We start from the raw sequence: 26327 nt of genomic DNA on the forward strand, positions 1-26327 counted from the left end.
TTCGTGGCGTGTTATGAACGTACGTTGGGGCAGGCTGCTGAACTCGAATCTTTCTTCCCCTCACCCCCATTTGGTTGTATTATTGTTCGATTCTCAACTGTTTAATAAATGAATCCGTAAATCTTACATTCTCTCTCTTTCCTTACGTGAACTCACCCCTAGTGTAACAGAATATGCGGAACTATAACGGTTGCTATAAGGTCGTGCAGGCCTCGCGCCACTAACGGTAGTATAAAGATTCAATATCGCGCGCCTGCCACGACCATTGCACGCTTGGCACCGATAACAGTAGTAATCATGTTCAACTATTCCCCACTGATAAACTGGGAAGTGTTCACGGCTCAGTGTGACTACGTGAGCACTAAATCCACTTGATGTGGTGGAAGTAGTGGCCCCTGTTTTCCCTTGCTCGTTTAGATCAAAAATATCAAAAATCACAGCCCATACAGCAAGGAATAGTAACTCGAAACAAACGAGCCACCGCTTTTAATGTCTTTGAAACGAACCGTGAATTAGTATTTTTTAGTTTTCAAATGTTAACCTCTACTCTACCATCCAATCTACCATCCATGCCCATCCAATAAATATTTGAGGAGTAATCGATCACTTTCCATGTGACGCTGCGTTCTAGTACAGAGAAATTGTAACCAAAGTAAGTAGTTACCTTAAATAGAACGTCGTGTTCGATACTCGTTAGATCCACCAAGAATGTTAGTTCGAAGCTGTGAGCGCTTGAAGCCAACTCCCGTGAACGTTTACGGAAGTTATGCGAGAACGTTCCGGGAATGGCAGCAGAAGCAGTTGCTCAATATTAGTCGCTACTGATTTAAGGAGAACAGCTGTCAACATGTCGAACAAATAGAAGCCGTGCAACTATTATAATTTCCCCTCCGACACTTTCTACCTGCCGCTCAAAAACTGATTTGTAGTAAGCACTCATTTATAATTTATGGCGTTCAGAAGAGTCGTTCCGCAGCAAAAACATACCGCTTCTGCTCTGTCGTTCTCTGGAATCTTGTCACGGATCGGCGTGAATATTTATGGCATGTTTTGAAATGCCAGCTTCGTGACTGACCATAAAGACCTTCATCGGCGGCTGCCTTCACTGCGAACTCCAGCGATCCCGGCTTTTGTTTTTCCTTCTTTCCGTTCCTTGTGGAAGCATGATACTAGGGCGTAGTGACTTGCTAACCAAGGTGTTGTTCCGTTTTCGATTTGTTGGTCTTATCAAGTTTGTGTCGAATTCTTTGACAGTAATATTCAACCTCAGCCTAGTCGCGTAATCTGGGAGGGATTTCGTAGCCATGACATTCGACGCACAACCGACGGAATCCTAGCTAAAACCTCAGCTGCCAACGTCTCTTTCGTCGAGGCTTCACTGGAGCTGTAGCTAAAGTACCTTCTGCACTTGTCTCTCTACTTTTCTCAGTCTTCGAATTAATAATTCGTCGCTATCACACGTTTCACTCTCTACACAACTGGGCAAAGCTGGCCGATGAAGAATGTCCGGTTTTTCCATTGTTGAGCGACGTGCGTGTCAGTGTACTGCTGCGAAATTTTTTTTCGTAGGATCTTCGGAACCGGTAACAATGAGAAATTACTTACAAGGAAACCTCCCCATCGCACCCCCCTCAGATTTAGTTATAAGTTGGCACAGTGGATAGGCCTTGAAAATCTGAACACAAGTCAATCGAGAAAACAGGAAGAAGTTATGTGGAACTATGAAAAAATAAACAAAATATACAAACAGAGTAGTCCAGGTGCAAGATAAGCTACATCGAGGATAACGTGAGCCCAGGAGTGCCGTGGTCCCGTGGTTAGCGTGAGCAGCTGTGGAACGAGAGGTCCTTGGTTCAAGTCTTCCCTTGGGTGAAAAGTTTATTTATTTTCGCAAAGTTATGATCTGTCCGTTCGTTAATTGACGTTTCTGTTCACTGTAATAAGTGTAGTGTCTGTGTTTTGCGACCGCACCGCAAAACCGTGCGATTAGTAGACGAAAGGACGTGGCTCTCCAATGGGAACCGAAAACATTTGATCGCAGGGTCATAGGTCAACCGATTCCTCCAGAGGAAAACACGTCTGATATATTCTATACGACACTGGTGACGGCATGTGCGTCACATGACAGGAATATGTTGTCGACCCACCTAACTTGTACACTTGGCGATTGGGTATAAAGATTCTTCTATCTTGCCCAATTTAGGTTTTCTTGTGGATACATACTACGGGGGAGTTACCTCACATCGGCCGGCCGGCCGGACGGACACATGACAATTGTCTGAAAATAAAAATTTAAACTTTTCACTCGAGGGAAGGCTTGAACCAAGGACCTCTCGTTCCGCAGCTGCTCACGCTAGCCACAGGACCACGGCATTCCTGAGCTCACATTATCCTTGATGTTGGATATGTTGCGCATGGACTACTCAGTTTGTATATTTTGCTTATTTTTTCATAGTTCCACACAACTTCTTCCTGTTTTCTCGATTGATCTGTGTTCAGTTTTTCAAGGCCTATCCACTGTGCCAAATTATAACTAAATCTGAGGGGGGTGCGATGGGGAGGTTCCCTTGTTAGTGGTTTTGTCGACTGAATAAACATTTCGTATGAATTGGGAGGTGGGGCGAAGGAGTCAGGGACTGTGCTTTTCGTCGTTATTTACACTCAGGAACCTAAACACTTCGTCCCCTGCGCACCGTGAGATTGAATGTCGGTGACGTTTGTGCCACACGACGCTGTAAAGAAAGTATGTATCTTTCGTGGGCCCCGATGTTGACCCAGAAACACCGGAAATTATGATTACAGTGCCTACGGGATCATTGAAACTGGGCCGTGCATCAATGGACAAGAGTAACCTGTCGGATGATTCGAGTTTCTTGTTACACCGGGTCTGTGGTCGTGTCAAGATGTGCTGTGATTCATGCGAAAGGCTGCGTGAAACGTGCAACGCGCAACTGACTCAGGACTGTGGGTTAGTGTCATATTGTTAGGAACACTGGTCTGATCTTCCATAGTTCCTGAGGTTACTAATGGAAGCCACCGTGACAGCTGTGGACTAAGTGAATATTGTTGTGGACCACCTGCGTTCCGTCTTGCTTGATGTCTTTCCCGACGGTGGTGGCATCTTCCAACGGGATCACTATCCGTATCATAAGGTCTGGAATCGCGCTACGGTGGTCTTAGAAGCTTGATCTAAGGTAATACGGTGTCTTGGCCTCCAAATGTGCCTGGTCAAAATATGATGCAACACACCACTGGAATGTTATCCGTCCACAGCTCTGTGTCTACAAAACACGGGCCTGTAATTTACGAGGATTGTGTGACACGAGCCTACACATCTGGTGCAACATACTTCCGGAAACCCACCAAGATCTTGTTGAGTCTATTCCACGCAGAATCGCTGCTAAACTGCGTAGCAAATGAAACTTCCTGGCAGATTAAAACTGTGTGCCCGACCGAGACTCGAACTCGAGACCTTTGCCTTTCGCTGGCAAGTTTGGAAGGTAGGAGACGAGGTACTGGCAGAAGTAAAGCTGTGAGTACCGGGTGTGAGTCGTGCTTCGGTAGCTCAGTTGGTAGAGCACTTGCCAGCGAAAGGCAAAGGTCCCGAGTTCGAGTCTCGGTCGGGCACACGGTTTTAATCTGCCAGGAAGTTTCATATCAGCGCACACTCCGCTGCAGAGTGAAAATCTCATTCTGGAAATGCGTAGCAAATGTTTACTAACACACTATGAAGTGTGTGGGCATAGTACAAATCTTGAAAGGTGAAAGTAACTTTCGCATGATGGGTCTCTGCCAAATAACGTAGTTACATGAAACTTGGACCGTACATGGAAAGACCTGCTACACTTAAGTACAGAAGATAACTGAAAGAAATACGCAATGACACGAATAGAAATGGCACTTTTATTCAAAGACTATAACTAATCTCAAGTCACTACGATTTATGATGGTCCCCCAGACATTCCAGAAGGCAGGACGTGTTTCTTAATCAGATGTTTGACCAGCACGGACAGCAATGCGTTGCACTGCAACGTGTTCCATGCTGGCCACGAGGTTGGTAAAGGGTTCTTGTGGCAGGGCGTTCCATTCCTCCACCACCGCAGTCGACAACTGCCTCATGGTCGTTGGTGAGTGCGGTCTTGCTGCAATACATGTCGTCACCGCATCGCACAGGTGATCGACGGGATTTGAATTGGGGCAACAGGTAGACAGCTCCAGTCGACGATATCCTGTCGTTCGAAGAGCTGGTTCACCTGTGCAGATGGATGCGGTCGCACATTGTCAGGCCAGAATTTACTCCTGTACTGTAGTACAATAATGCTGACCGGTCAGTGTACCGTGCTGAAAGATTTGGAGCTCAGCACGGCTATGCAGCATCATGCCACCCCGCACCTGAGCAACCAACATTGTTCCTGGGAGCGTTACGTCTCCCCAGCGCTCGCAGTATGAGAGTACGTTCAAAATCACTACACAGACTGAACCTGCCCTCATCTGAGAAGAGCATGTGACACTAGCCGTGTGGGGTAGCCGTGCAGTTTGAGGCACCTTGCCCCAGTGGAAGTGGCTCCCCCTGTCAGAGATTCGAGTCCTCCCTCGAGCATCGGTGAGTGTTGTCCTTAGTGTAAGTTAATTTAAGGTAGATAAGGTAGCGTGTAAGCCTAGGGACCGATGTCCTCAGCAGTTTGGTCCCATAGGAACTTACCACCACACCACACCATGTGATCCTACTCCTCGTTTAGGTTTTCAATGGAGGCACTTGACAATTCACGACATCCAGAGACATATGAGCCCATTATACTAATATCGATTATTTTCGAGAGCTGCATGCGGGACCTGAAGATGGCACAGTGAACTGCCGAAACTGGTAGCGAAAATAAAATAATTTCTCAATTGCACGTCTGTTTGGCGAATTTCTTTGTTAAATATTTGACCAGACACTGTCCCGTGTCCACAGTGAATCAACAGAGACTACTCCTCGTTGGCTAGACCATATGCCCTTGGCACCATCGAAAACAGTGCTGCCGATGTGCGGGCGTCAAAGTAACACAACGTGCTGGTCGTTGGGCAGGGAGCCCACCCCTCTCCAGTCGCCATGCCACTGAGGAGTGCGAGATGGCATGGCTTGCAGTCCTGTTATATGTGGTTGCGACTTCACCCAGTGTTTGAGATGGGACCCTTCTTGCCTGTTGCCCAATGTTGCTGTCATCTGCTGCTGTAGTTGACCGTCCTCGACCACCTTCATCTCCTTCAGGTAGCAGTGAATGTGGCTCAGAATGCTGCCCCATGTACGTGAAACAATGCTGTGAGCAATTCCAAGCTCCTGGGCTACAGTCGTCACACTTCTTCCGCTTTCTAGTTTCCCGAAGACTCTTTCCCGTACGAAGTCATCTGCTTTATAAAAAGAGAGAAAGGGATAATGTAGACAATTTTAGATCTATTTCTGTACCATCAGTGTTTGAAAAGGCTGTGTATGTAAGGATAATTGATCATTTTACATCACACAATTTGCTATCAAAAGTACAGTTCGGCTTCAGAAGTCGTTTAACGACTGAAAATGCTATGTTCTCTATTCTCTGTGAGGTACTGGATGGGTTAAAGAAAAGATTTCGAACGCTAGGCATAATTTTTGATTGAACTGAGGCGTTTGATTGTGTTGACCACAATATATTGCTCCAGAAGTCGTACCATTACGGAATACGGGGAGTAGCTCACAATTGGTTCACCTCTTACTTTAGAAACAGACAGCAAAAGGTCATTATTCACAGTGTTGAGAATGGCTGTGATGCGGGGTCTGAGTGGGGTATTGTCAAATGGGGGGGGGGGGGGGGGGGGTGCCCCAGGGATGAGTGTTGGGGCCACTCCTGTTCCCTATTTAGTGGGCAGTGTGTCTGCCATGTAGGGTGCTTGCGTGTGGCCTCCTGAATACATCGATTCCATATTGCCATGACAGACGTGGCATCCTGACAGAGGCAAGCAGCGGTATCCTAGATCAAAAAACCGCAGTTATTGTAGCTCACGAGCCTGCCGAGTGGCGCTGGAGGTTTCTCCCTCTTACACCTCTCACAAATAAACAACACTCAAATGCGATTCCTGAATGACAAATCTTCTGCGTAATCTTTCTTTATATGTTGATTCATTTCTCGTACGTAGTTTTTCCTGTCACATTATTAATCTTTTTACATGTACAGGCATCCAAGTAACACTTCATTGCTACATGGCCGTGCTATTTGGGTACAGGGCATTTCTCCACTCTGTCCCCTAGGTACTTCGTTTGTGAATAAAAGTTGTAACAGAGGAGGAGAACAAATATACTATCTGAGAAAAAATTTACTATGTGATCAAAAGTATCCAAACACCACAATGTAATGCGGAATTCACCACTAGCTGTCACGAGACGGCGACCCGCCAGCAGAAAAAGAGGCGGTCAGTTTTAATAACTTATCTTATGTCTTGACCACATTTTTATTTTTTATTTTTGTTTCGTGATTGAGAATGTTGACGTGATACAATGTATCGAATGAACAATTTTATATGACTGACATAACTCTGCCTTTGAAAAAGACGGAAAGTCGAAGTGGGTAAGGTGCTGTTGGAAAAATGAAAGTGTGGTCAAGACACAAGGAAAGTTATTGAAAATGCATCGAAATGGCGGCGTCGCCTCGCAGCATTTTCATGCAAACTGCAGAGGTGCACAGTGCAAACAGCAGAATCGGTCAGCAGAGTTCGGTGATTTCGAACGTGGATTAGTCATTGGATGTCGCCTGACTAACACTGCTCGAGTCGACTTTTGATGATGTGCCTTTGGTGTGGAAACGCGAAGGAACAACCGCAGCCGGCCGGAGTGGCCCAGCGGTTGTAGGCGCTACAGTCCGGAACCGCGCGACCGCTACGGTTGCAGGTTCGAATCCTGCCTCGGGCATGGATGTGTGTGATGTCCTTAGGTCAGTTAAGTTTAAGTAGTTCTAAGTTCTAGGGGACTGATGACCACAGCAGTTGAGTCCCATAATGCTCAGAGCCATTTGAACCATTTTTGAACAACCGCATATATGAGAAGACCACTGACTGACATGGGAACTGGATGGTGGTGGTGGTGTGTTGGGGCTTATGGGCGCTCAACATCGAGCTCATCAGCGCCCTGACACACATTAAAAGGAACGAATGTGGACAGACCTAAGAAAACTAAAGCACACACTCAAAGAAAGCAGGAAAAGAAGGAAAATGCTACATAAGAAAGCAAAACCTAAGGAAAGGGGAAACATAGCAACAAGAATGTCACAGGAAATTGTTATTGGCTTGCCACTTACATAAAATATGGGCGAGCTTGTCACACAGTGAGCAAATTAAAATCATCTCCCTAAAATCTTTGTAAAAACATTTGACAGGGCACAGAACTTTAAAACTTTAACCACATTCGTCCGAGTGTTGCCTAAAAGAGATGGCAGGTCCGCTGGCAAGTCAGCCGCGACCCGCTGGTCAGAAAATAAAACGCAATCCAATAAAAAGTGGCGCACAGTGACCTGGACGCCGCAAGCACCACACATTGGAGGGTCCTCTCGCCGGCGATGATGGCTGTGAAAAAATCGTATGAAATCAGCGAAAGAAATCGCTATGGAGCTCGAAAGTGGTGCCAGCAGTCCACTTAGCACAATGACTGTGCGCATAGATTTAAAAAGAATACAGTACAGTGGTGGAACTGCTCTTCAAAGTCTACACACACTTCTGTGGTCAGTGCTAAACGGCGTGTGGCAGAGAATAATATGTGTACCACTCTAACTGCCCCCTTCGCCCCCATCCTTTTCCTGTTCCAGTCGCGAACGTTTAGCTTGAAGAACGAATAATGATAAGTCTCCACGTGAGCTTGAATCTCTCTAATATCCCATTCATGATCTTTTCAAGAGATAGGGCGAAGCAATAGATTTCTTGACTCTTTTACAAACTTACGATCTCGGTAGTTTAAAGTAGACAACACCGTGATGCAGGACGCCTCTCTTGCAGCCCCTGCCACGACTTGACTGACCATCTCCATGACGTTTTCGTGCTCACTAAACGAACCGACGACGAAACACGCTGCTCTACCTTCGATCTCCTATATTTCTTCTATCACTCCTACCTGTTATGGATACTAGACTGACGACCAGTTTTCAAGTACTGGTCGAACGAGTGTTTTGTAAGCTACCTACTTTGTCGATGGACTACATTTTCTGAAGATTCTTACAATGAATCTCAGTCTGGCGTCTGCCTGAAGTCCGATTACTTTTACATCGTCTTTACACTTTAAATCGCTCCGTACGTCGGCCTTGGCCGAGCGGTTCTAGGCGCTTCAGCCCGCACCGCGCTGCTGCTGCGGTCGCAGGTTCGAATCCTGCCTTGGGCATGGGTGTGTGTGTGATGTCCTTAGGTTAGTCAGGTTTCAATAGATCTAAGTCTAGGGGACTGATGACATCATATGTTAAGTCCCATTGTGCTTAGAGCCATTTTTTTTTTCGTTCCGTACGTATATATACTCGTATTTTATGGATGTAATTGCTTTCAATGACTGATCTGCAATCGTGTAATCATACAGTGACGGGTCATTCTGTCTGTGTACGCTGTACATTACATTTGTCTACTATATTAAATTTCAGCCTCCAGTTGCATAAGCAAAGAAACTTTAGCTAGGTTTCGGCTATAATAATGTAGCCTTCTTCAGAAACGCCCCAATATACTTACGAGCTGCCTTAGTCACCTGGGCACGTGCAAATGTGAATATTTTTAACATGGTGCAGCAGAGGCAGCAACTGTAAAATGTACACTCCTGGCCACCGTAAATGCAACACCCTGAAGGAAGCATCCGAATCAAGTGAAATTTACACCATGGGTTTGCAGCGATGAGATATGCAAATGATTAGAATTTCAGCACAGACGCACATCACGCGCGCCTGTGGCGCCACCTCATAGCGCCATTTAAGGCTTGGCGATTTCGAGTGTACGTTCGGCACGTGTGTTTACCTTGTGGTTGTTTCACAAGACGATCAGTTATGCCTCGTAGACAACAGCGAACATCTTTTGATCAAGTATCCGAGTTCGACAGAGGAAGGATAGTGGCTTACCGAGATTGTGGATTACCATACAGAGAAATCGCTAGTCGTGTTGGACGAAACCAAACAACTGTAATGCGGATATGTGACCGTTGGATGCAGGAGGGTACGACGGACCGACGTGGTCGATCGCATTCACCTCGCTGCACCACTGCACGTGCTGATAGGCAAATTGTGCGCATGGCAGTGACGGATCGCTCAGTGACATCCCGAACCATAGCACAGCACATTGCGTCTGTAACGCATCATCCAGTGTCTGCGCGTACCATTCGACGCCGTTTACAGCAGAGTGGTCTGTCCGCAAGACGTCCATTGCTTCGTCTACCATTGACGCAGAACCACAGACGTCTCCGTCGCCAATGGTGTGATGAGAGACGGATGTGGACGGCAGAATGGAATGACGTTGTCTTTACTGACGAGGCACGCTTCTGTCTGCAGCACCACGATGGTCGGATTCGAGTGTGGAGACACCGTAGAGAGAGGATGCTGGACAGCTGCATTATGCACCGCCACACTGGTCTTGCACCGGGTATTATGGTATGGGGCGGTATTGGATATTACTCTCGCACGCCTCTAGTACGCATTGCCGGTACTTTAAATAGCCGGCGCTACATATCCGAGGTGCTGGAGCCAGTTGTCCTTCCTTACCTTCAGGGCTCGGCCACAGCCATATTTCAACAGGATAATGCGCGACCACACGTGGCACGCATTGTCCAAAGGTTCTTCGTCAATAACCAGATTGAATTGCTTCCCTGGCCGGCTCGCTCTCCGGATCTTTCGCCGATAGAAAACATGTGGTCCATGGTTGCTCAACGAGTTACCCAGATTACATCCCCAGCTGCCACACCAGATGATCTTTGGCAACGTGTGGAAGCTGCTTGGGCTGCTGTACCCCAGGAACACATCCAACGTCTCTTTGACTCAATGCCGAGACGTGTGGCAGCGGTGATCTCCAACGATGGCGGCTACTCTGGCTACTGATTCTGGCAGGAACCACATGTCACAAACGTCTGTAAACGTAATTATTTGATACTTGGTCAACATGTTATCTACAAAATAAATCTTGTTGTGCTACCTCTTGTCTTTCTTGGTGTTGCATTTACGGTGGCCAGCAGTGTAATTATATGAAATTTCAGCCTTTACAGTTGCTGACTCTGCTGCACCATGCTAAAAATATTCACATTTGTCTATGTTGAATCCTATTGCTAATCCCCGCCCCTTCTGTCGACCTGCTACAAGTCTTCCTCCATCTCGGTACACTTTTCTAGCGTTGTGACTTTTCTGTACGCAACAGCGACATCTGCGTAAACTCCCATGGAACTTCCAATTGTGAGTTAACGAGCACTTCGCTTTCATTTAAGTATGTGGCCGAAAGAGACAGCTTCCCAGGGATTGCGAAACGAATCCTGTCGTCCAGGACCGTGCGCCACAAACAGCGCAGATTCGCCACGAGATGGGGACATCCACAGGCGCCTATAGTGCTGAATGGGACCAGGCTCGCCAGGCCTAAGCACTGTAGTGTGCGAGTGAGACAGACGAGAACCTGCGTCATAGGGAAACCCCGTAGGAGCTGTTTGTGCCCAGGGAGATGTAGCAGTGTTAAATATGGCGGACCTAAGATCGGCCATAAAGGGCAACACTTATGAAAACTATTTAATTTTGTAGTAATTCAGGGAAGGAAGCCACAGTAATTTTAATCTACCATCTTTCTTAAATTTTCACGGTGATCTCAATAAAACTTGAATATTGCTCATACCTATAATAGTTTAGGATCTACCGTTAAAGTAAAATTAACAAGTTTTGCAACAAAGACCTGAATGCTAAAATCTGAAGGCTTTTGTCGATCTTTACGATCGACATTTCATATAAAAGCGCGTCATTAAAATGACAAATGTTGTAAATATCAACTCTGTAGCTTTATTTGTTTAAAAGGTATAGTACATTTAAATTATCAGTATTTTCAGTTAAGCATCATATCATTATTTCCTCTACACAAAAAACGCATTGAACGATGATAGCATGACACCTTATTGAACTCTTAGGTAATAGAACATTTTTTGTTAAGTTTAGTGAATGATAGCTATTTTGGTCTTTATTTATTTATCAGAACGGACATTGGTGCAAGGCTACTGGCCGTGACATTCAAAGTTAAGAAGGAAATTGGTTTTCTGTAGAAGAATTTAACGCTTATTACGTAATGGATATTATTGTCACTTTATTTAGAACTTGGAAGTGGTCAAGCTTTCATTATTTAAATATGTTAAAATGTAAAATGACGTAGAATAAGCTGTAGCGAATCAGATGGACGGCTTCAGGGAAGGGAACTGAACTAGTCACTCGGGCGACGATGTTTGGTACGCGGGAGACGCGGCCGGGTACTCGCAGGGGGACAGTGCTGGTGCAGACGCGAAAGCGTCAGTTCAGTTCTGGTCGGGACACAAAAGTGGACAGTTCTGGTCAAGACACCAAATGGTACAGATCGTATTGAGACGCGAAGGCGGACAGTCGGTCTTTAGGCAATTAGGAAGTGAAACAACTAAGAAAATTTCGCGTTTTGTGGTATCGCGGGACTTAGTCTCTGAGAGGTGAGCAGCTGCGCGCCTGGTGTAAGCTCTAACATTTCGCGTAGATGACGAGGTGGAGCACTGGACTTGTAATTCGCGATGAGATTGTGAATGATCGAACTGTGTCCTATGGATATGTGCTCGAGTGTAACAGTAACTCCAAATACGACCACTTTCGCTATTAGTTTGTTTTCTGAATAAAACTTATTCTAACCATATCGCAACTGTGTGGCCTACATCATTTACGGGTCGTTAGTTTAGTACCCGATATTATTATTACTGTTATTATATGTTATGTTAACTTTGTATGATTCATACAATTTCGCAAACTTGCCATCAGCCAGACAACTTAACCAAAATTAAATGATAGTTAAATCAAGACCCTAAGCTGTCGACAGGTATTGATATACATCAACGGGGACAGTTGAAAATGTGTGCCCCGACCGGGACTCGAACCCAGGATCTCCTGCTTACATGGCAGACGCCGTATCCATCTGAGCCACCGAGGGCACAGAGTAGTGCGACTGCGGGGATTTATCCCTTGCACGCTCCACATGAGACCCACATTCCCAACTTAATGTCCACACACTACATTCGTAGTGCCCCGGACATGGCCGTAAGAACAGATACCATCTTCATATACTTAACCAAAGGGTCACAAGTGTCTAATTTAGAGCGTGTAATGCGACTCGTGCTGTTCAACACCTAGACGAGTATGAGCCAAGACATTTCGACGAAGAGGAACCGCATATGAGCCCGAACATCTTTGGGATGTTAGCTCGTGCGATATTATGCACAGGGTCGAAGACAACAAAAGGAGCACCACAAAGGGATTACCAGAATAGCACCGAAATCGGTAGATGTGATGTACATGTTACACAAACAGATGATTAAATTTCAGAAAAAAATGGATGATAGAGGTTCACAAATTTAGCAAGTCAATAACGCATTGGTCCACAAAATGTTCAAATGTGTGTGAAGTCTTATGGGACTTAACTGCTAAGGTCATCAGTCCCTAAGCTTACACACTACTTAACCTAAATTATCCTAACGACAAACACACACACCCATGCCCGAGGGAGAACTCGAACCTTCGCCGGCACCAGCCGCACAGTCCATGACTGCAGTGCTAGACCGCTCGGCTGATCCCGCGCGGCCGTTGGTCCACCTCTGGCCCTCATGCAAACAGTTATTCGCCGTGGCACTGATTGACAGAGTTGTTAGATGTCCTCCTGAGAATATCGTGCCGAATTCTGTCCAGTTGGCGCGTTAGATGGTCAAAATCCCGAGATGGTTGCCAGGTCTTGCCCATAATGCTCCAAACGCTCTGATATGGGGAGAGATCCAGCGATCTTGCTGGCATGATAGTGTTCGGCAGGCATGAAGACAAACAGTAGAAAGTCTCGCCGTGTGCGGATGGGCATTATGTTCCTGAAATATAATCCCAGGATGGCTTGCCGTGGAGGACAACAAATCGGGACGACCGCTGTCCGAGGCGTCTGTAGACACGTCTTTAGCCTGGAATCTCATTGATGGGAGTAAAACTGTCCCCAGTGGTGACTCGCGCTTCCAACTGATCCTCGATGACCAACGAAGACGTGTCTAGAGATGCCCCAGACAGCGGTGTGTTACCAACCTAACTGCCGCCCGCCGTATGACCTGAGAACCAGGAGTGATGGTCCAAAGTGCCGTTTATTTTCATAGCAGGACCCCTTTGGTTATCATCATCAGGATCCTTACATCACAGCGGTACGTAGACGATATTCTACAACCCGTTTTGTTGCCCTTCATAGCTGGACACCCTATACTGACATTTCAGCAAGACAATGCCCGCCCTCTCCGTACGGAGCTTCGACTGCAGTTTAAAGCGAGTATTGCAGAGACACAGTGATCCACTCTGGTCAAATAAAACAGCATGTGAGCGAGGTCATGGGCGGTGACTTGCGTTTATTTGTTGTTCGTCTCATCTGTACCGCGCATATTCGTCTTCGCTGTCGGCCATATGTCGCCCCCCCCCCCCCCCCCCCCCCCTCCGCGCGGTAAGATCTGGAACGCTCGTGTGACTGACGTGTTGCTATTAGTTACCGTCTTTGCGATTCGTGTGACAGATGAAGGCCGACCACAGATACAGCCTGCGCCAAAAGCCTTGCAGACTGCTCCGCGCCGTGCTGTGTGTTGCGAACGCAGTGCGGAGGGATCGAAGCGCTGCTGCATTGCGCCCGGGAGCACGTTACGTCGTCGCCAGCGGTGTGCGCAAGGCAAACTCACATCTTCAGTTCAGTTTGAGAGGTGGAATGTCCTCACCATGGAATAGCGGAGCTGTCAGAAAAGCATTTGTCTACATTTCATACACACACTAACACACAAAACACAATTGAAAATAGATGGAACAAACTGAAATTTCGTGGCCATCAATCGGAAACAAAACATACAAATGACTGTCAAAAGCGCATCAAAACGTAAATTGTACAGTGAAATTTGTGTCCAAGCCACAGCAACATAACAACACCCACAATTTACCAGTGAGCAGGAGAAAACGGGAACAAACGCAGCGAAATACGAATCACACACCATAAGTAACAGACTCAAACTACGCCAGATAGTTCGTGCCCTGAACAAAGTTTGTCGATTAACTTCGGAGGAAGCGCACGCCTGAGTACACACGTAATTCAGTTGGCAACCGCAAACGATTTCCTAGGTGGGTACCGTATGCTGTAATAATGAATGTATTTTTGATATTTTTTTCGATATGTTTCAATACAGCATCACCGGTCTATAGCGGTAAGGCAGTAAAGCAAATTAATTTGTAGCTGTGGCGTTTTTTTTTGTGTGATATGTTACAATACAGCATCACCGGTCTATTGCGGTCTAACTGTGTTGGTGAGGCAGTAAATTTATCCACAGGGCAGTGACTGCGTCACTGCAATTCACTTTGGAGGTGTGGCGGTGGGACTTGTAGTCCCGTACCACCCTCTGACGGTGACAGTACTACATGAGTCAGGCAGAAAAATTTTGCCTATCGTGGGCAGGTATGATTGGAAAGTATTGGACGTAGAATGGGGGCTAGTCCCGCCAAAGGATGCGTCCGTGGTGGGCGTGCCAGACCTATCGTTAGCCATGGTCGGAATCCGATTCCTCTAGGATGGTTAGGGGAACCGGATGTCGATGCCAGCGGCGTGGAAGTGTGGTCCCAGCGTGGCGTAACCCATGGACAGTGTCCCGCAAGGCATCCACTTTCTCATAGAGCCGCCGCGCGTTCTTGCGTATGGTCGTCTTTAAGGGGACGATATCCGCTTCCTCGTGGAGAGTGACAATTCTTGTGAGTGGCGGGGCGTGGAGGCTCCACCTGAGCACCTTGTTCTGCAGGCGCTGCAATGTCCGCATCCTGGTGACACTAAACGTGGCCCATGCAGCAGATCCATACGTGAAGGCAGGCAGGATAACTATTCGGTAAATGCGCAGCTTGGTATGCAGGTTAAGTTCCCTACTGCGGAAGAGCGGGTACAAAACCCTGGTTAGCTTTTGCCCCTTGTTGGTGACATACTCCGCATGACAGTGGAAGACCAATTTGTGGTCCATCTGGACCCCGAGATAGGTGGTTGTCGGGGACCAGGGCACCTGCACACCTGCAATCGAGATATTGCGGCGGAGGACTGGGCGCCGTTTCGTGAAGTAAACTGCCGTAGTTTTGGCGGCATTGAGAGCTATTTTGTTCGTCCGGCACCAGGTGATAGTGGCGTCCACCTGTCGCTGGAGGCGGGCGACGACGGCGTCAGTAATGCGGCCAGTGGTGTACAGTGCTGTGTCGTCAGGGTATTGTGCAAGGTGGCACTCGGGGATGACCGGCATATCATTGACATAGATATTAAAAAGTATGGGAGATAGCACCGATCCTTGCGGAGTGCCTGCCGACAATTGGCGAATGCCAGAACGCATTCCCCATTGAGCCACTAGGAAAGTCCTACCACGGAGGAAGTCATCCACGATCTTGACATAAATATCTGGTATAGCGGTCTGTGTCAGCATCTTGTGTACGAGGTTGTCTTGCCAGATCTTGTCGTAGACGTTTTGCAAGTCCAGAAAAATGGCAGCTGTCGACTTGGCAGTGTTGAAGCCTTTGCTGATGTGTTCAGTGATCCGTAGGACCTGAAGTTCAGCAGAGAGGTGCGAAGTGAATCCAAACTGTTCAGGACGGATCGTCCCAGCTGCTGCAAGAAGTTGGGAAAGTCGGTGAAGGATCACAGATTCAAGGACCTTCGCCATAGTGTTTAGGAGGCTGATGGGCCTGTTGTTGGTGGGGACTGTAGGGTCCTTGAACCTCTTGGGGATAGCAATCAGCTTGGCTTGTTTCCACTGAAGGGGGAAAAGGCCAGATGTGAGACAATAGTTTAAAATCTTGGTGAACAAGATGAGTGGTGTGCGCGGAAGGTGACAAAGATGTTCATTTAAAATTCCGTCCAATCCAGGGGCTGACCGGCCACGTTTCCGTCGAAGGATGCGCTGAATTTCTGCCATGGACGTAAGAAGGGGAGCAGACTGGGGTGGGCGGTTGCGGAAAGCAGCAGCAGCTGTCAGGACTTCATGTTCTTCCTGTAGTTCGTTCGGAGAAAGGTCCTGGACCAGAGGGCGGTTTTGGGCCTCGAACGCATCTGCCAGCGTTTCCACAATTTGCAGGGTATCATATGACAAGCCCGCTGCTGTGCGAATAGGATGGGCAGTCGCTGGCTTAGAACGCCACAGGGTGCGAATGACAGCCCAGTCAGATTTTTGGTGGAGTAGGAAAGTGGACATCCTGTCCTCCCACTGTTCAGACCTCCATTCGGCGAGCCGGTGGCTGAATTCGCATTGGAGGCGTCTCATTTGGCGTCTGTCCTGAGGGTCACGAAACTGCTTCCACCTCCGGCGGTAGCGGTTCTTTTGCACCATCAGCTCTCGTAACAGAGGTGGCAAGTCGTCCAGGGGTGTTAAATTTCGAGGTGCAGTGGAGGTGGAGAGTTTCACTGCTTTCTGTATTTTGGCAGTAAGGTAATCCACAGCATGGACTATATTGGCCGGTGTTGTCAAATCGAGGTCGTGTCGAGTGTTGTTATTAAGTACCCTGGCAAACTTGTCCCAATTGGTGAGGGTCGCAGTGGAACGAACATCAAATGAAAGGGCAGCATTGGTGAGGTGCAAGAGTACTGGCTCATGGTCAGAGGCCAGTTCATGGTGAACTTCCAGTGAAAACTGAGCGGTGATGTTTTTGAAGATGGCCACATCCAGAACGTCTGGCTGGCAGTTATATGGGTAGGTTCATGGGGGCCATGGACTGATAGTGCTAAAGTATCCTCCAGGTCAAGGAGGAGCTGGCCTTTGGGGTTAGACACGCGAGAATGCCAAGCTGGGTGCTTGGCATTGAGATCTGCCCCAATGATGAGCCTGCCGAAGGATGACAATGTGCGGAGGTCTGCTTCCAGCAGTGGCTTGTTTGGGCTCAAATACGCTGCTGCAAAGGTAATGGCACCAAGGCATGTGGAGATGGTAACCGCTGTGTCCTCTATGTGTTCCATTGGCTGGAGAGTCTCTTGGGTATGGACAAGAGCTTTGTTGAGGAATACAACTGTGCCTCCACCACGGCGGTCGAGGCGGTCAGAGCGGTAACACACCATGTTGCGAAGGCGGAAATCGTCTGCCGGTTTGAGGTGTGTTTCTGTGACCAGTAAAACATCCACACGATGGTCATGGAGGAAGGTGTTCAATTCCGTCTTCATACATTTTATGCCATTGGCATTAAAAATGCAAGTGACAAGATCCCGAGGGGGCTGGTGGTGGTGTGGAGGTCGATTCGCCATTACAACAATATTTGAATAAGCCCTTCCACTAGGGCGATGACCTTGGAGAGCCCGTCCTCCGACTGACGGATTTTTTGTGCAGTGTCACGAATAACAGCCCGGATGTGGGGCTTCGTAAAAAAGGAGATGACCTGGAGGATTTCGCGCATGTCTGCCCGAAAGGACGCATCAGTCTCCACCACTGGGGGAGGGTCCCGGGTGGTCTGCTTGCCCCTATGGCGCGCAGGTGCAGGTGTAGTAGTAGGCAGAGTGGGGGTAGGGGCAGAGAGCCGAGATAGAGCCACAGATGGACTGGAGGAAGCTGCAGCTGGCTCCTGTAGTTGGTGAGCAATGAGAGCCGTCACAGAAGACGGACAATGAGGAGGAGACCGGGCTGCAGCAGCAAAGGATGTCGTGGGAGTCTGGGCAGGAAGGGGCACAGGAGCCACCGAACCATCTGGTGCTTGAGTGGCTGGTACCAGATTGGCTGCTGAGGACAGTGCACCAGGCTGACCCCGCAAAACAGGATAGTTGGTTCAAATGGCTCTGAGCACTATGGGACTTAACTTCTATGGTTATCAGTCCCCTAGAACTTAGAACTACTCAAACCTAACTAACCTAAGGACATCACACACATCCATGCCCGAGGCAGGATTCGAACCCGCGACCGCAGCGGTCGCGCGGCTCCGGACTGAGCGCCTAGAACCGCGAGACCACCGCGGCCGGCGATAGTTGGTCATGTCCGGTAGCGGTGGGGGAGGTCGATTTGTTCTTGGTTTCTTTTTGGGCGGACGAGAAGACTTCAGTGCCTTCTGGTAAACAGGGCACCCCCTACAGGATGCCATGTGGTGGGGATCGTGCGTCGTTCCCAAACATCTGGCACAGGTAGGTTTCTCCAAAGCAGGGAGTGTGCAGTTCTCCACTAAATGTGGGCCAGCACACTTAACACACCGCAACGGCAGGGAGCAGTAATTCCCAGTATGTCGTAAACGTTGGCATTTGCGACAGATGGCTGGCCCGTTGCGGCCCTCGTACGATTCAATCCGGACTTTCGTGTACAGAAGATACCGGATTTGGTAAATCCGCTCTATGTCCTCCCTCCGAGAAAGGGAGACGACGTGGGTAGGGCAGGGGATCAATGCCCTGCTCTCAGGATTCCTCTTGCTATACTGGTGGACCAAAGGATCTTCGAAATCGAGTCGAAGCAGTTCCTCCTTGACCTCCTCTGCTGTAACCTCTGGTGGCAAGTCCTTGATGACGATTTTGGTGCGGCGATTACCCGACGTTTGGTGGGTAAAGTAAGGCATCGCCTTTGATTTTACGAAATCGAGAATGGTAAGATAGTCGTCCCTACTGTCAAGCAGATATTTCACATGATCTTTTTGGTAAACAGCTCTCAATTTGAGGACAATTAGCCGCTGGAGCTCAGTGTTCAGTTTCGTATAATTAGTGACATTATATACCACAATGGGGGGTATCTTCAGAGGGCTTGACGGGATCTCTTGAGAAGGAGGGTCGGGAGCATGAGCCATTTCCTCATCCACAGGACCATCCGGTGCGGCGTCCCCCGGCAGGGGGGTATCGGAACACGATCCGCTGCCACCACAGCCCGCGTGGACGGAGGGGCGTCTGGAGCGACGGCCAGAGGACTTTCCGACTGGGTCGGGCTGTCCAGAAGACTCGCCACGGTGGCGGGACGGCGTAGAGAGAGGTGCAGGTACAGCCGGGTGGTGGTCAGGCAGAGCCGATGTGTTCGCCGCCTCACCACGAGAAACATCAATTACTAGGCGGTCAGGTGAATCGTCGGACGACGACGACGACGCGGATGAACGGACCCTGACACGCGACGGTGGACAGTCTTTATGATGATCGGTTTCAGTGCCGGTGGTGTCCCCCGGCGACTTGTGGCGGTTGGCGCGATTCAAGCGATCCTTCGCCCGTTGCGAGGTGGGCGGAGCATTGTGCGCGACGGGAGGTCGGGACGAGCGGCATTCCGACGCGGTTCTCCCCGAACAGCGGCGGTGTAAGAGTCGGAGGGTCACGAACGCTGCTCCACGAGCTTCTCCATAGTGGACACGGGTCCTGATATGGCCAGGGACCCGGCACGAGAGGACTACGCCACTAAAAGCTTCCCAGCCATCCTGGGGTAATAACTACTAAGACACCAACGCCAAAACAGCAGATAAACCAACATTGTTACGCTGTGCAAAAATTGGAACGATACGACACGGTAACACACTCATATTAATCTAACACTTGCAGGAATCCAACCTCATGCGTGACGATGGCGCGACGAATGCATATTGTAGTGAACGGCATGTACCGACTGCGAGAATCGGACGTGCTGTGCTACGAACGCATCTCTGTGTCTTAATGAACCAAAGATTCGTGTTATGGAATCTTTGTGAAAGAAATGGAGAGATCGGACATGTGAGAGGAGGGGAGAGATTGTATTGTTGTGAGACGCCATTACAGTATATAGCAAATGTTCAAATAGTTTTTTTGCACAAAATAAAATCTAGTAACTTACATCAAGTATTCAAGGCGTGAATATCTCCCTATCAAATTTAGTTATTTATCACGGTACAGATATTACGAGACGTAGATCGTTCGGAGGTCAAGTTTCGAAAGATAGTGCGACGCTGCTTTTTCCACGTTCATAAATCGTCGAGTGATTATCTCCGAATTAATAAACTTTAAAAAAAATGGTTCAAATGGCTCTGAGCACTATGGTACTCAACTGCTGAGGTCATTAGTCCCCTAGAACTTAGAACTAGTTAAACCTAACTAACCTAAGGACATCACAAACATCCATGCCCGAGGCAGGATTCGAACCTGCGACCGTAGTGGTCTTGCGGTTCCAGACTGCAGCGCCTTTAACCGCACGGCCACTTCGGCCGGCAATAAACTTTAACTTCCTAAATTGTCGGACCTATCATCCAGACTCATCAAACAACATACCACACAGGTTTTTGAGATTTCAGGTGGAGCAGATAACCACGAGCAATTCCCGCGAGATCTCCGCTGCGGAATACATCTCTTGCTTTCCTGTGGTTTTGTGAAACGGAATTTTTATATTTTCCGGGTTTTCAGGAAAGTAAAGATAAAAAGAAATAAGGAACTACGATTAACCAACTAAAACTAATAACTAAACCAATAATTAAAATAAAAGCACACATAAAAATATTTATTTATAAAAATAAATAAATAAAGAATATTTTAATTAATTAACCAATAATAAAAATATATTAAAACTGACCGTCTTGTCTCACGTTGGGTTAAATGTGTTAACAGTTTTGACTGTTACTTTTGAAATAAGGTACAGTTTACTTGATTTTTTTTCCAGCTATCTCATTTTCATTTCACCGATCCTTCCTTATACATACAGTATGTAACTTAAACAACAGCAAAATCTGATGTTATATATTTTCTAACCTACATAAAAAGTGTTTGTATGTATTTCAGGAAAACTAAAAGCACAAAAACTGTATGTATTTCAGAAAAAATAAAATGACAAAAACCACTGGGACAAGTCTCATCAAGCATGTTTGAGTATTAAAGCAAAACAATAATTGTCTACTTACAAAATGGCGGACCCTTTTTCATTCATTATGAAAAAAATAGTAACAAAGGAGTAGTCAGAGAGTAAGGCGTGCACAAACTCCGGAATTAGAGCACGAGTCAGGTGGGGAACGGTTTTACAAATGCGTGACAGGTGTGCTCCCAAAAGCAACAGCTTGTTGACGTAAAGGTCGTTGAACGCAGAGCAGGAGATATGTAACTGCAAAAGGGTAACCCCTCCGAAAACTTTTAGCTGCGAATGTGCTCATTTTCTACGCGGACGCTAGGTACTGGAAGTTTTTGTGGAAAGAACAATGTACGAATTTTTGTCAGAGTGTGGTAGCTTCCACCGCATCGACTTCCAATCTATAAAAATTTTCAACAGGGCACGGGGAATATCGATAAATTATGTAGCTAATGAGAAGGAGTTAGCTTTAATATTTGGTTTCTGTTGGTGGGCAACATTAATATGCTAGAGTCGCCGTTCTTTCCAGTTAAGTTACTTATTTTAACAAACAATTTACAAAAACGTGTGGGAGTGGAGATGGAGGAAGTAACGCAGAATGAGAGTAAGAAAGAGGAGAAGACGAAGAAAAACCTACAAAAGAGAAAAACATCACCACCTGTTAGGTTTCAAGAATCTGGCTGTTACACTCTTGCGTCATCCCCAGGCGGGAAGCCAATATTTTAATCGTTAAAAAGAATCGTTACGTTAGTATCTTTAAGTTCCCTGAAAAAAGACCTTACAGAAACTGCAATATGACTTTATTTATTCAGCGGCTAACCTCAAGAGTATTACCACCTTCTTTTCGATGTCCTCAAGTAATACTGGCTTTCTAGGTTGAGTCATTATTAGGTACCACAGTGCTGTACAAATTTTTTGAAAAAAAAACCTGCATAAAATAAGAATTTTCATTATTAAAAGGTCGAGATGCATTTGTATGCCATAGTGTGAATACGAGTGCACGCACTGTTTTGAACAGTGCATCTGACACTTTGTTTCCGATACATGGCAGTTATTGCGTGATGACAAGCTGTATATTTTCATAGTATTCAAAAATTATTATTGGAAAACGGCAGCAATACAGGAAAATTTACAGAAACTTCGTACAGCGGTACGGTATATGATGAGTCGCCCTAGAAAGTTGCGTGATATATGATAATAGCTCTCCCAAACAACCCAATACGATTTTATTACGTCGACCATTAAACGAAACTACTCGCTAAACTAGCGTTGAACTACATCTTCTCGGCTTCATGTCTTCCTTTTCCAAGAACTTCGAAGCATTCACTCAAAATATATTGGGCCTTTATATTTGTTGAAATCTCTTCAGCAACGGTCGAGTTAAAAAAAAAAAAAAGTTCTGCGAGAGTTACTCTGTGGCAAATATAATACCGCATTTACCAGTGCCATAAACACAATAGTGACATTACCTTCGTAACGATTCTCACATAAAATTACACTTTCAACTTAAATTTACCGGCGGCCGCGGGGGCCGTGCGGTTCTGGCGCTGCAGTCCGGAACCGCGGGACTGCTACGGTCGCAGGTTCGAATCCTGCCTCGGGCATGGATGTGTGTGATGTCGCCGGCCGAAGTGGCCGTGCGGTTAAAGGCGCTGCAGTCTGGAGCCGCAAGACCGCTACGGTCGCAGGTTCGAATCCTGCCTCGGGCATGGATGTTTGTGATGTCCTTAGGTTAGTTAGGTTTAACTAGTTCTAAGTTCTAGGGGACTAATGACCTCAGCAGTTGAGTCCCATAGTGCTCAGAGCCATTTTTTTTGTGTGATGTCCTTAGGTTAGTTAGGTTTAAGTAGTTCTAAGTTATAGGGGACTTATGACCTAAGATGATGAGTCCCATAGTGCTCAGAGCCATTTGAACCATTTAAATTTACCATGTTGTATGGTAATGAGTGAGGTCAACGACCTATGATAAATTTATAAAATAATTTTTACTGCTTCAGTCACTTCTTATTAAGATTTATTTGCACGAAGCGTTTCGGCAATTTGCTGCCCTCATCAGGCGCACAACAGATTAATATAGATGTAGCTGTAATGTACCTGATGATGGAAGCATGTTGCCGGAACGCGTCATGCTAAGAAATATTAGTAAAAAGTGACTGAAGCAGTAAAAATGCTTCGCAGATACTTATCTCATGTAGGTAGGCATCTATTTTATACAGCTCTTCGTTCCACTGCATGTGGAGCAGTTCATCAACTTGAAATTTGTGGTAAACGAGGCACAGAGAAGCTTAAACGAAAAGCAGGTAATGGATCACTTTGCAAATAAAAGACAAGTTTTTAAGTTTTGATGATTTCTTTCTTTAAAAAGTTAGGAAGGAAAAGCGTAATCCAAAAGCAGGTATTCTTCGGCATATATTATTACCTTAAGCTGACACTCAGGAAATTTCAATCCAGAAAACGTAAAAAAATGGACAGAACTGTACAGATTCGCCTCGGCCTGCTAAATACCGACAAAGATATGCACGCTGAGCTTCCATCGTATGAAAAAATAGCATCAGACGGCATTTAGCATACTGCATCAAAGCAGGCGCCGCCGGCGTGCTTGTAAACACTTGTCGCCAGAGATCAAAGCGCCTGGTGTCCGTCTTCGTGATATCGCAGGAATGACAGCGAGGAACCCAGGGGTGATATCAACTGTCAGCGTTCCCTGCTGACATTAATTGCGTGTTTGACTACGGGTGGCCTTACAGAACTGGGCAGAAAGACTGGAGTCAACATCAGACTCGGACGCGTATGAAGCAGATCTGGTGTTTCATATACAGTTTATAAATCTACTGCTAAACATGTTCTCCAAATTAACTGCGTTGTGCTTGCTGGTAACTACTTCCTGTGGTTGTTTTCAGCGCTTTCGATTTTTCAACTCGCTAATGCGACACGGGAAAAGTGCGAGAGTTCTCCTCTGCACGCAGCCTAACCTCTCTTAGCTTATTCTTGTAGTAATCACACGGGAATTAATATAGTTTTACTTACTTACATTCCGATTAAGGGGGTACGCTGGGTTGGCGCTCGATTCTGGAACCGATATTCATGATTTTGTTCAATAAAATAACAAAAAAGTTACAAAACTGACTTGAGAACGTTATTGTACTGTACTGTATTGTGTTGTTAAGAGTTCACGATGTATTTTTTTAGGTAAAAAAACTTGCACACGGAGGACAGTACACGACGTCAACGCACGGTCTTCGCGAAGTGCGAGAGCGGCAGGTGTGAGGTCTGAACGCCAGAACTTTCAACCTAGAACAAATTTCCAAAAACTTCTTTGAAACTGATGACATTCTGTAAAGTTGTACGTAGAGATATCTTTAAAACGTAGTGTGTAACAAAATGGCGGGTCTCTGAAAGAAAAGTCAATTTTTTTTAAGTAACGTAGTTACATAAACGTGCACCAAAAAATCGAAGTTAAAATATATCGCATAAAATCCTGCGTAGGCCCTACAGTAGAGTAAACGTCGACTCACAAGTTACAAAAAGGTGTAACATAATTACATGTATATTTGACGAGTTACAGCTCGCGCCAACTTGAAAAATATTGTTTTGAAAAAACAGGAGTTTAAAGTCTCAACTTGAGTTTTTTAATATGGAAACTGAACAAATCTTTATCTTCAATACCAGAACCCTACGGATGACCTTTCTTTCGCCGATGTCGAAACAATCTCATTTTGGCGAAATTATATCGATTAACTGGCTTCCGCTTAGCAATCGAAGCATTTTTGTGCGACTGGGATTACTTTTCGAACCTTTTCTACGCGTACAAATGCGCCTCCTTTTTGCTTCGCGTAAAAACCAAGCGAAATGTCAAATTAGGCAGACGCGACATCAGCACGTGGTTTCAGACTGTTTACCATAAACGAATCAGGTTACGAAGAGAAACCTTGTTGCGAATAGTATTTATGCCCTCTGTGATACTATTCGAAACTAACAGGACCCCTGTTCCGTCGGTAACTATTATGGAATTACATTGATTGCATTCGAGCTCTCAGATGCGACATATCCATACACTAAATCACGGTTCTGTCATTTATGTCACTCTTCGTGCAAATCATTCTTAAAAACCAACTCTCTAAGGAACATTTTAACCAAATAAAAACTGGATGAAAGAAATTTTCTGCCCTGGTCTACCCGCTTGATATGCCTGAACATTTCTATTGCAACTTTGTACTGGCTAAACCGGGCAGGTACTAATCTAAAGTAGTAGTCAATCATATGCTGCACAAGAAGCTCGTAAGCCGCTTTCTTTGTAGATGCACTATTCTCCTTTGGCGATCTGCTAATAAATATTAGTCGCCTATCGGCTCCCCCACAGAACTGACATGCCCAAGTTTCTTTCACTTCGTATCCTATCCTTATCTTACGTTACACGTATATATTAAATTAGTTCGAATGAATCCAGCGACATACCATTAATGCTGTACTCGTGATGTAGAGAACATATGCTCCCTTTCTCATGCGCGTTAATTTACATTTACGCACGTCTAAAATAAGCTGCTGCACATTATACCAAGAGAATATTATGTGCAAGCAACACTGTACTTGCTCGTAGTTAATCAATGTAATTCGCGCTAATTCTCTATTATTTTGAGCTTTTATACGTTGCAGAGAATGTTTGAAGTTTCTAAGAGCGACGTATTTCTGACGGCAGTATTGCTGAGTGGCGGAGTAGTGCTTTAATTCGCTAAAGCTACTGGAGTCGCTCACTCAGCCGGCGACTGAAGCCGCTGCAGCTCGCGTCACTCACCCAGCACGACGCACAGCAGCAGCAGGTCGCGGGCCGACGCCATGACGCTTGCGATGCGACTCGAGACGTCCGGAGTCGCAGCCCTGGAGACGCCGACTGGCCGCCGTCGGTGCGGCCCGCACCGGCGCGGCGTCCCGACGCCCGCAACGCCGCCGCCAGCGCTCCCGGCGGCAGCGCAGCGAAGCACGCGCCCTCCACCTGCTCAGTGTCACCTGACGCCACGCGCTGCGGACGGTCAGTCACCACCGCAGCCGAACGTCAGAGACGAAACACTCGAAGCCCGACGCGTGATACCAAAAACTACACTACTGGCCATTCAAGTTGCTACACCAAGAAGAGGTGCAGACGATAAACGGGTATTCATTGGACAAAAATATTATCCAAGAATTGACATGTGATTACATTTTCAAGCAATTTGGGTGCATAGATCCTGAGAAATCTGTACCCAGAACAACCACCTCTGGCCGTAATAACGGCCTTGATACGCCTGGGCACTGAGTCAAACAGAGCTTGGATGGCGTGTACAGGTATAGCTGCTCATGCAGCCTCAACACGGTA

The 26327-nt window shown here is 46.7% G+C and overlaps 1 protein-coding gene across 1 annotated transcript in view; it reads right to left on the reverse strand.

The window, feature by feature from the left end:
• The window catches only part of LOC126417907 (xaa-Pro aminopeptidase 1-like), a 370561-nt gene extending 344709 nt beyond the window's left edge, over nucleotides 1–25852 (reverse strand). Inside the window, exon 1 of the mRNA XM_050085153.1 lies at nucleotides 25770–25852. Within this exon, the coding sequence (XP_049941110.1) occupies nucleotides 25770–25812 (43 nt within the window). The 5' untranslated portion in view covers nucleotides 25813–25852. The remainder of the gene's footprint in view (nucleotides 1–25769) is intronic.
• Nucleotides 25853–26327: the final 475 nt, after the last annotated feature.

Source organism: Schistocerca serialis, chromosome 1 (assembly GCF_023864345.2).
Source record: "Schistocerca serialis cubense isolate TAMUIC-IGC-003099 chromosome 1, iqSchSeri2.2, whole genome shotgun sequence".
NCBI lineage: Eukaryota > Metazoa > Arthropoda > Insecta > Orthoptera > Acrididae > Schistocerca > Schistocerca serialis.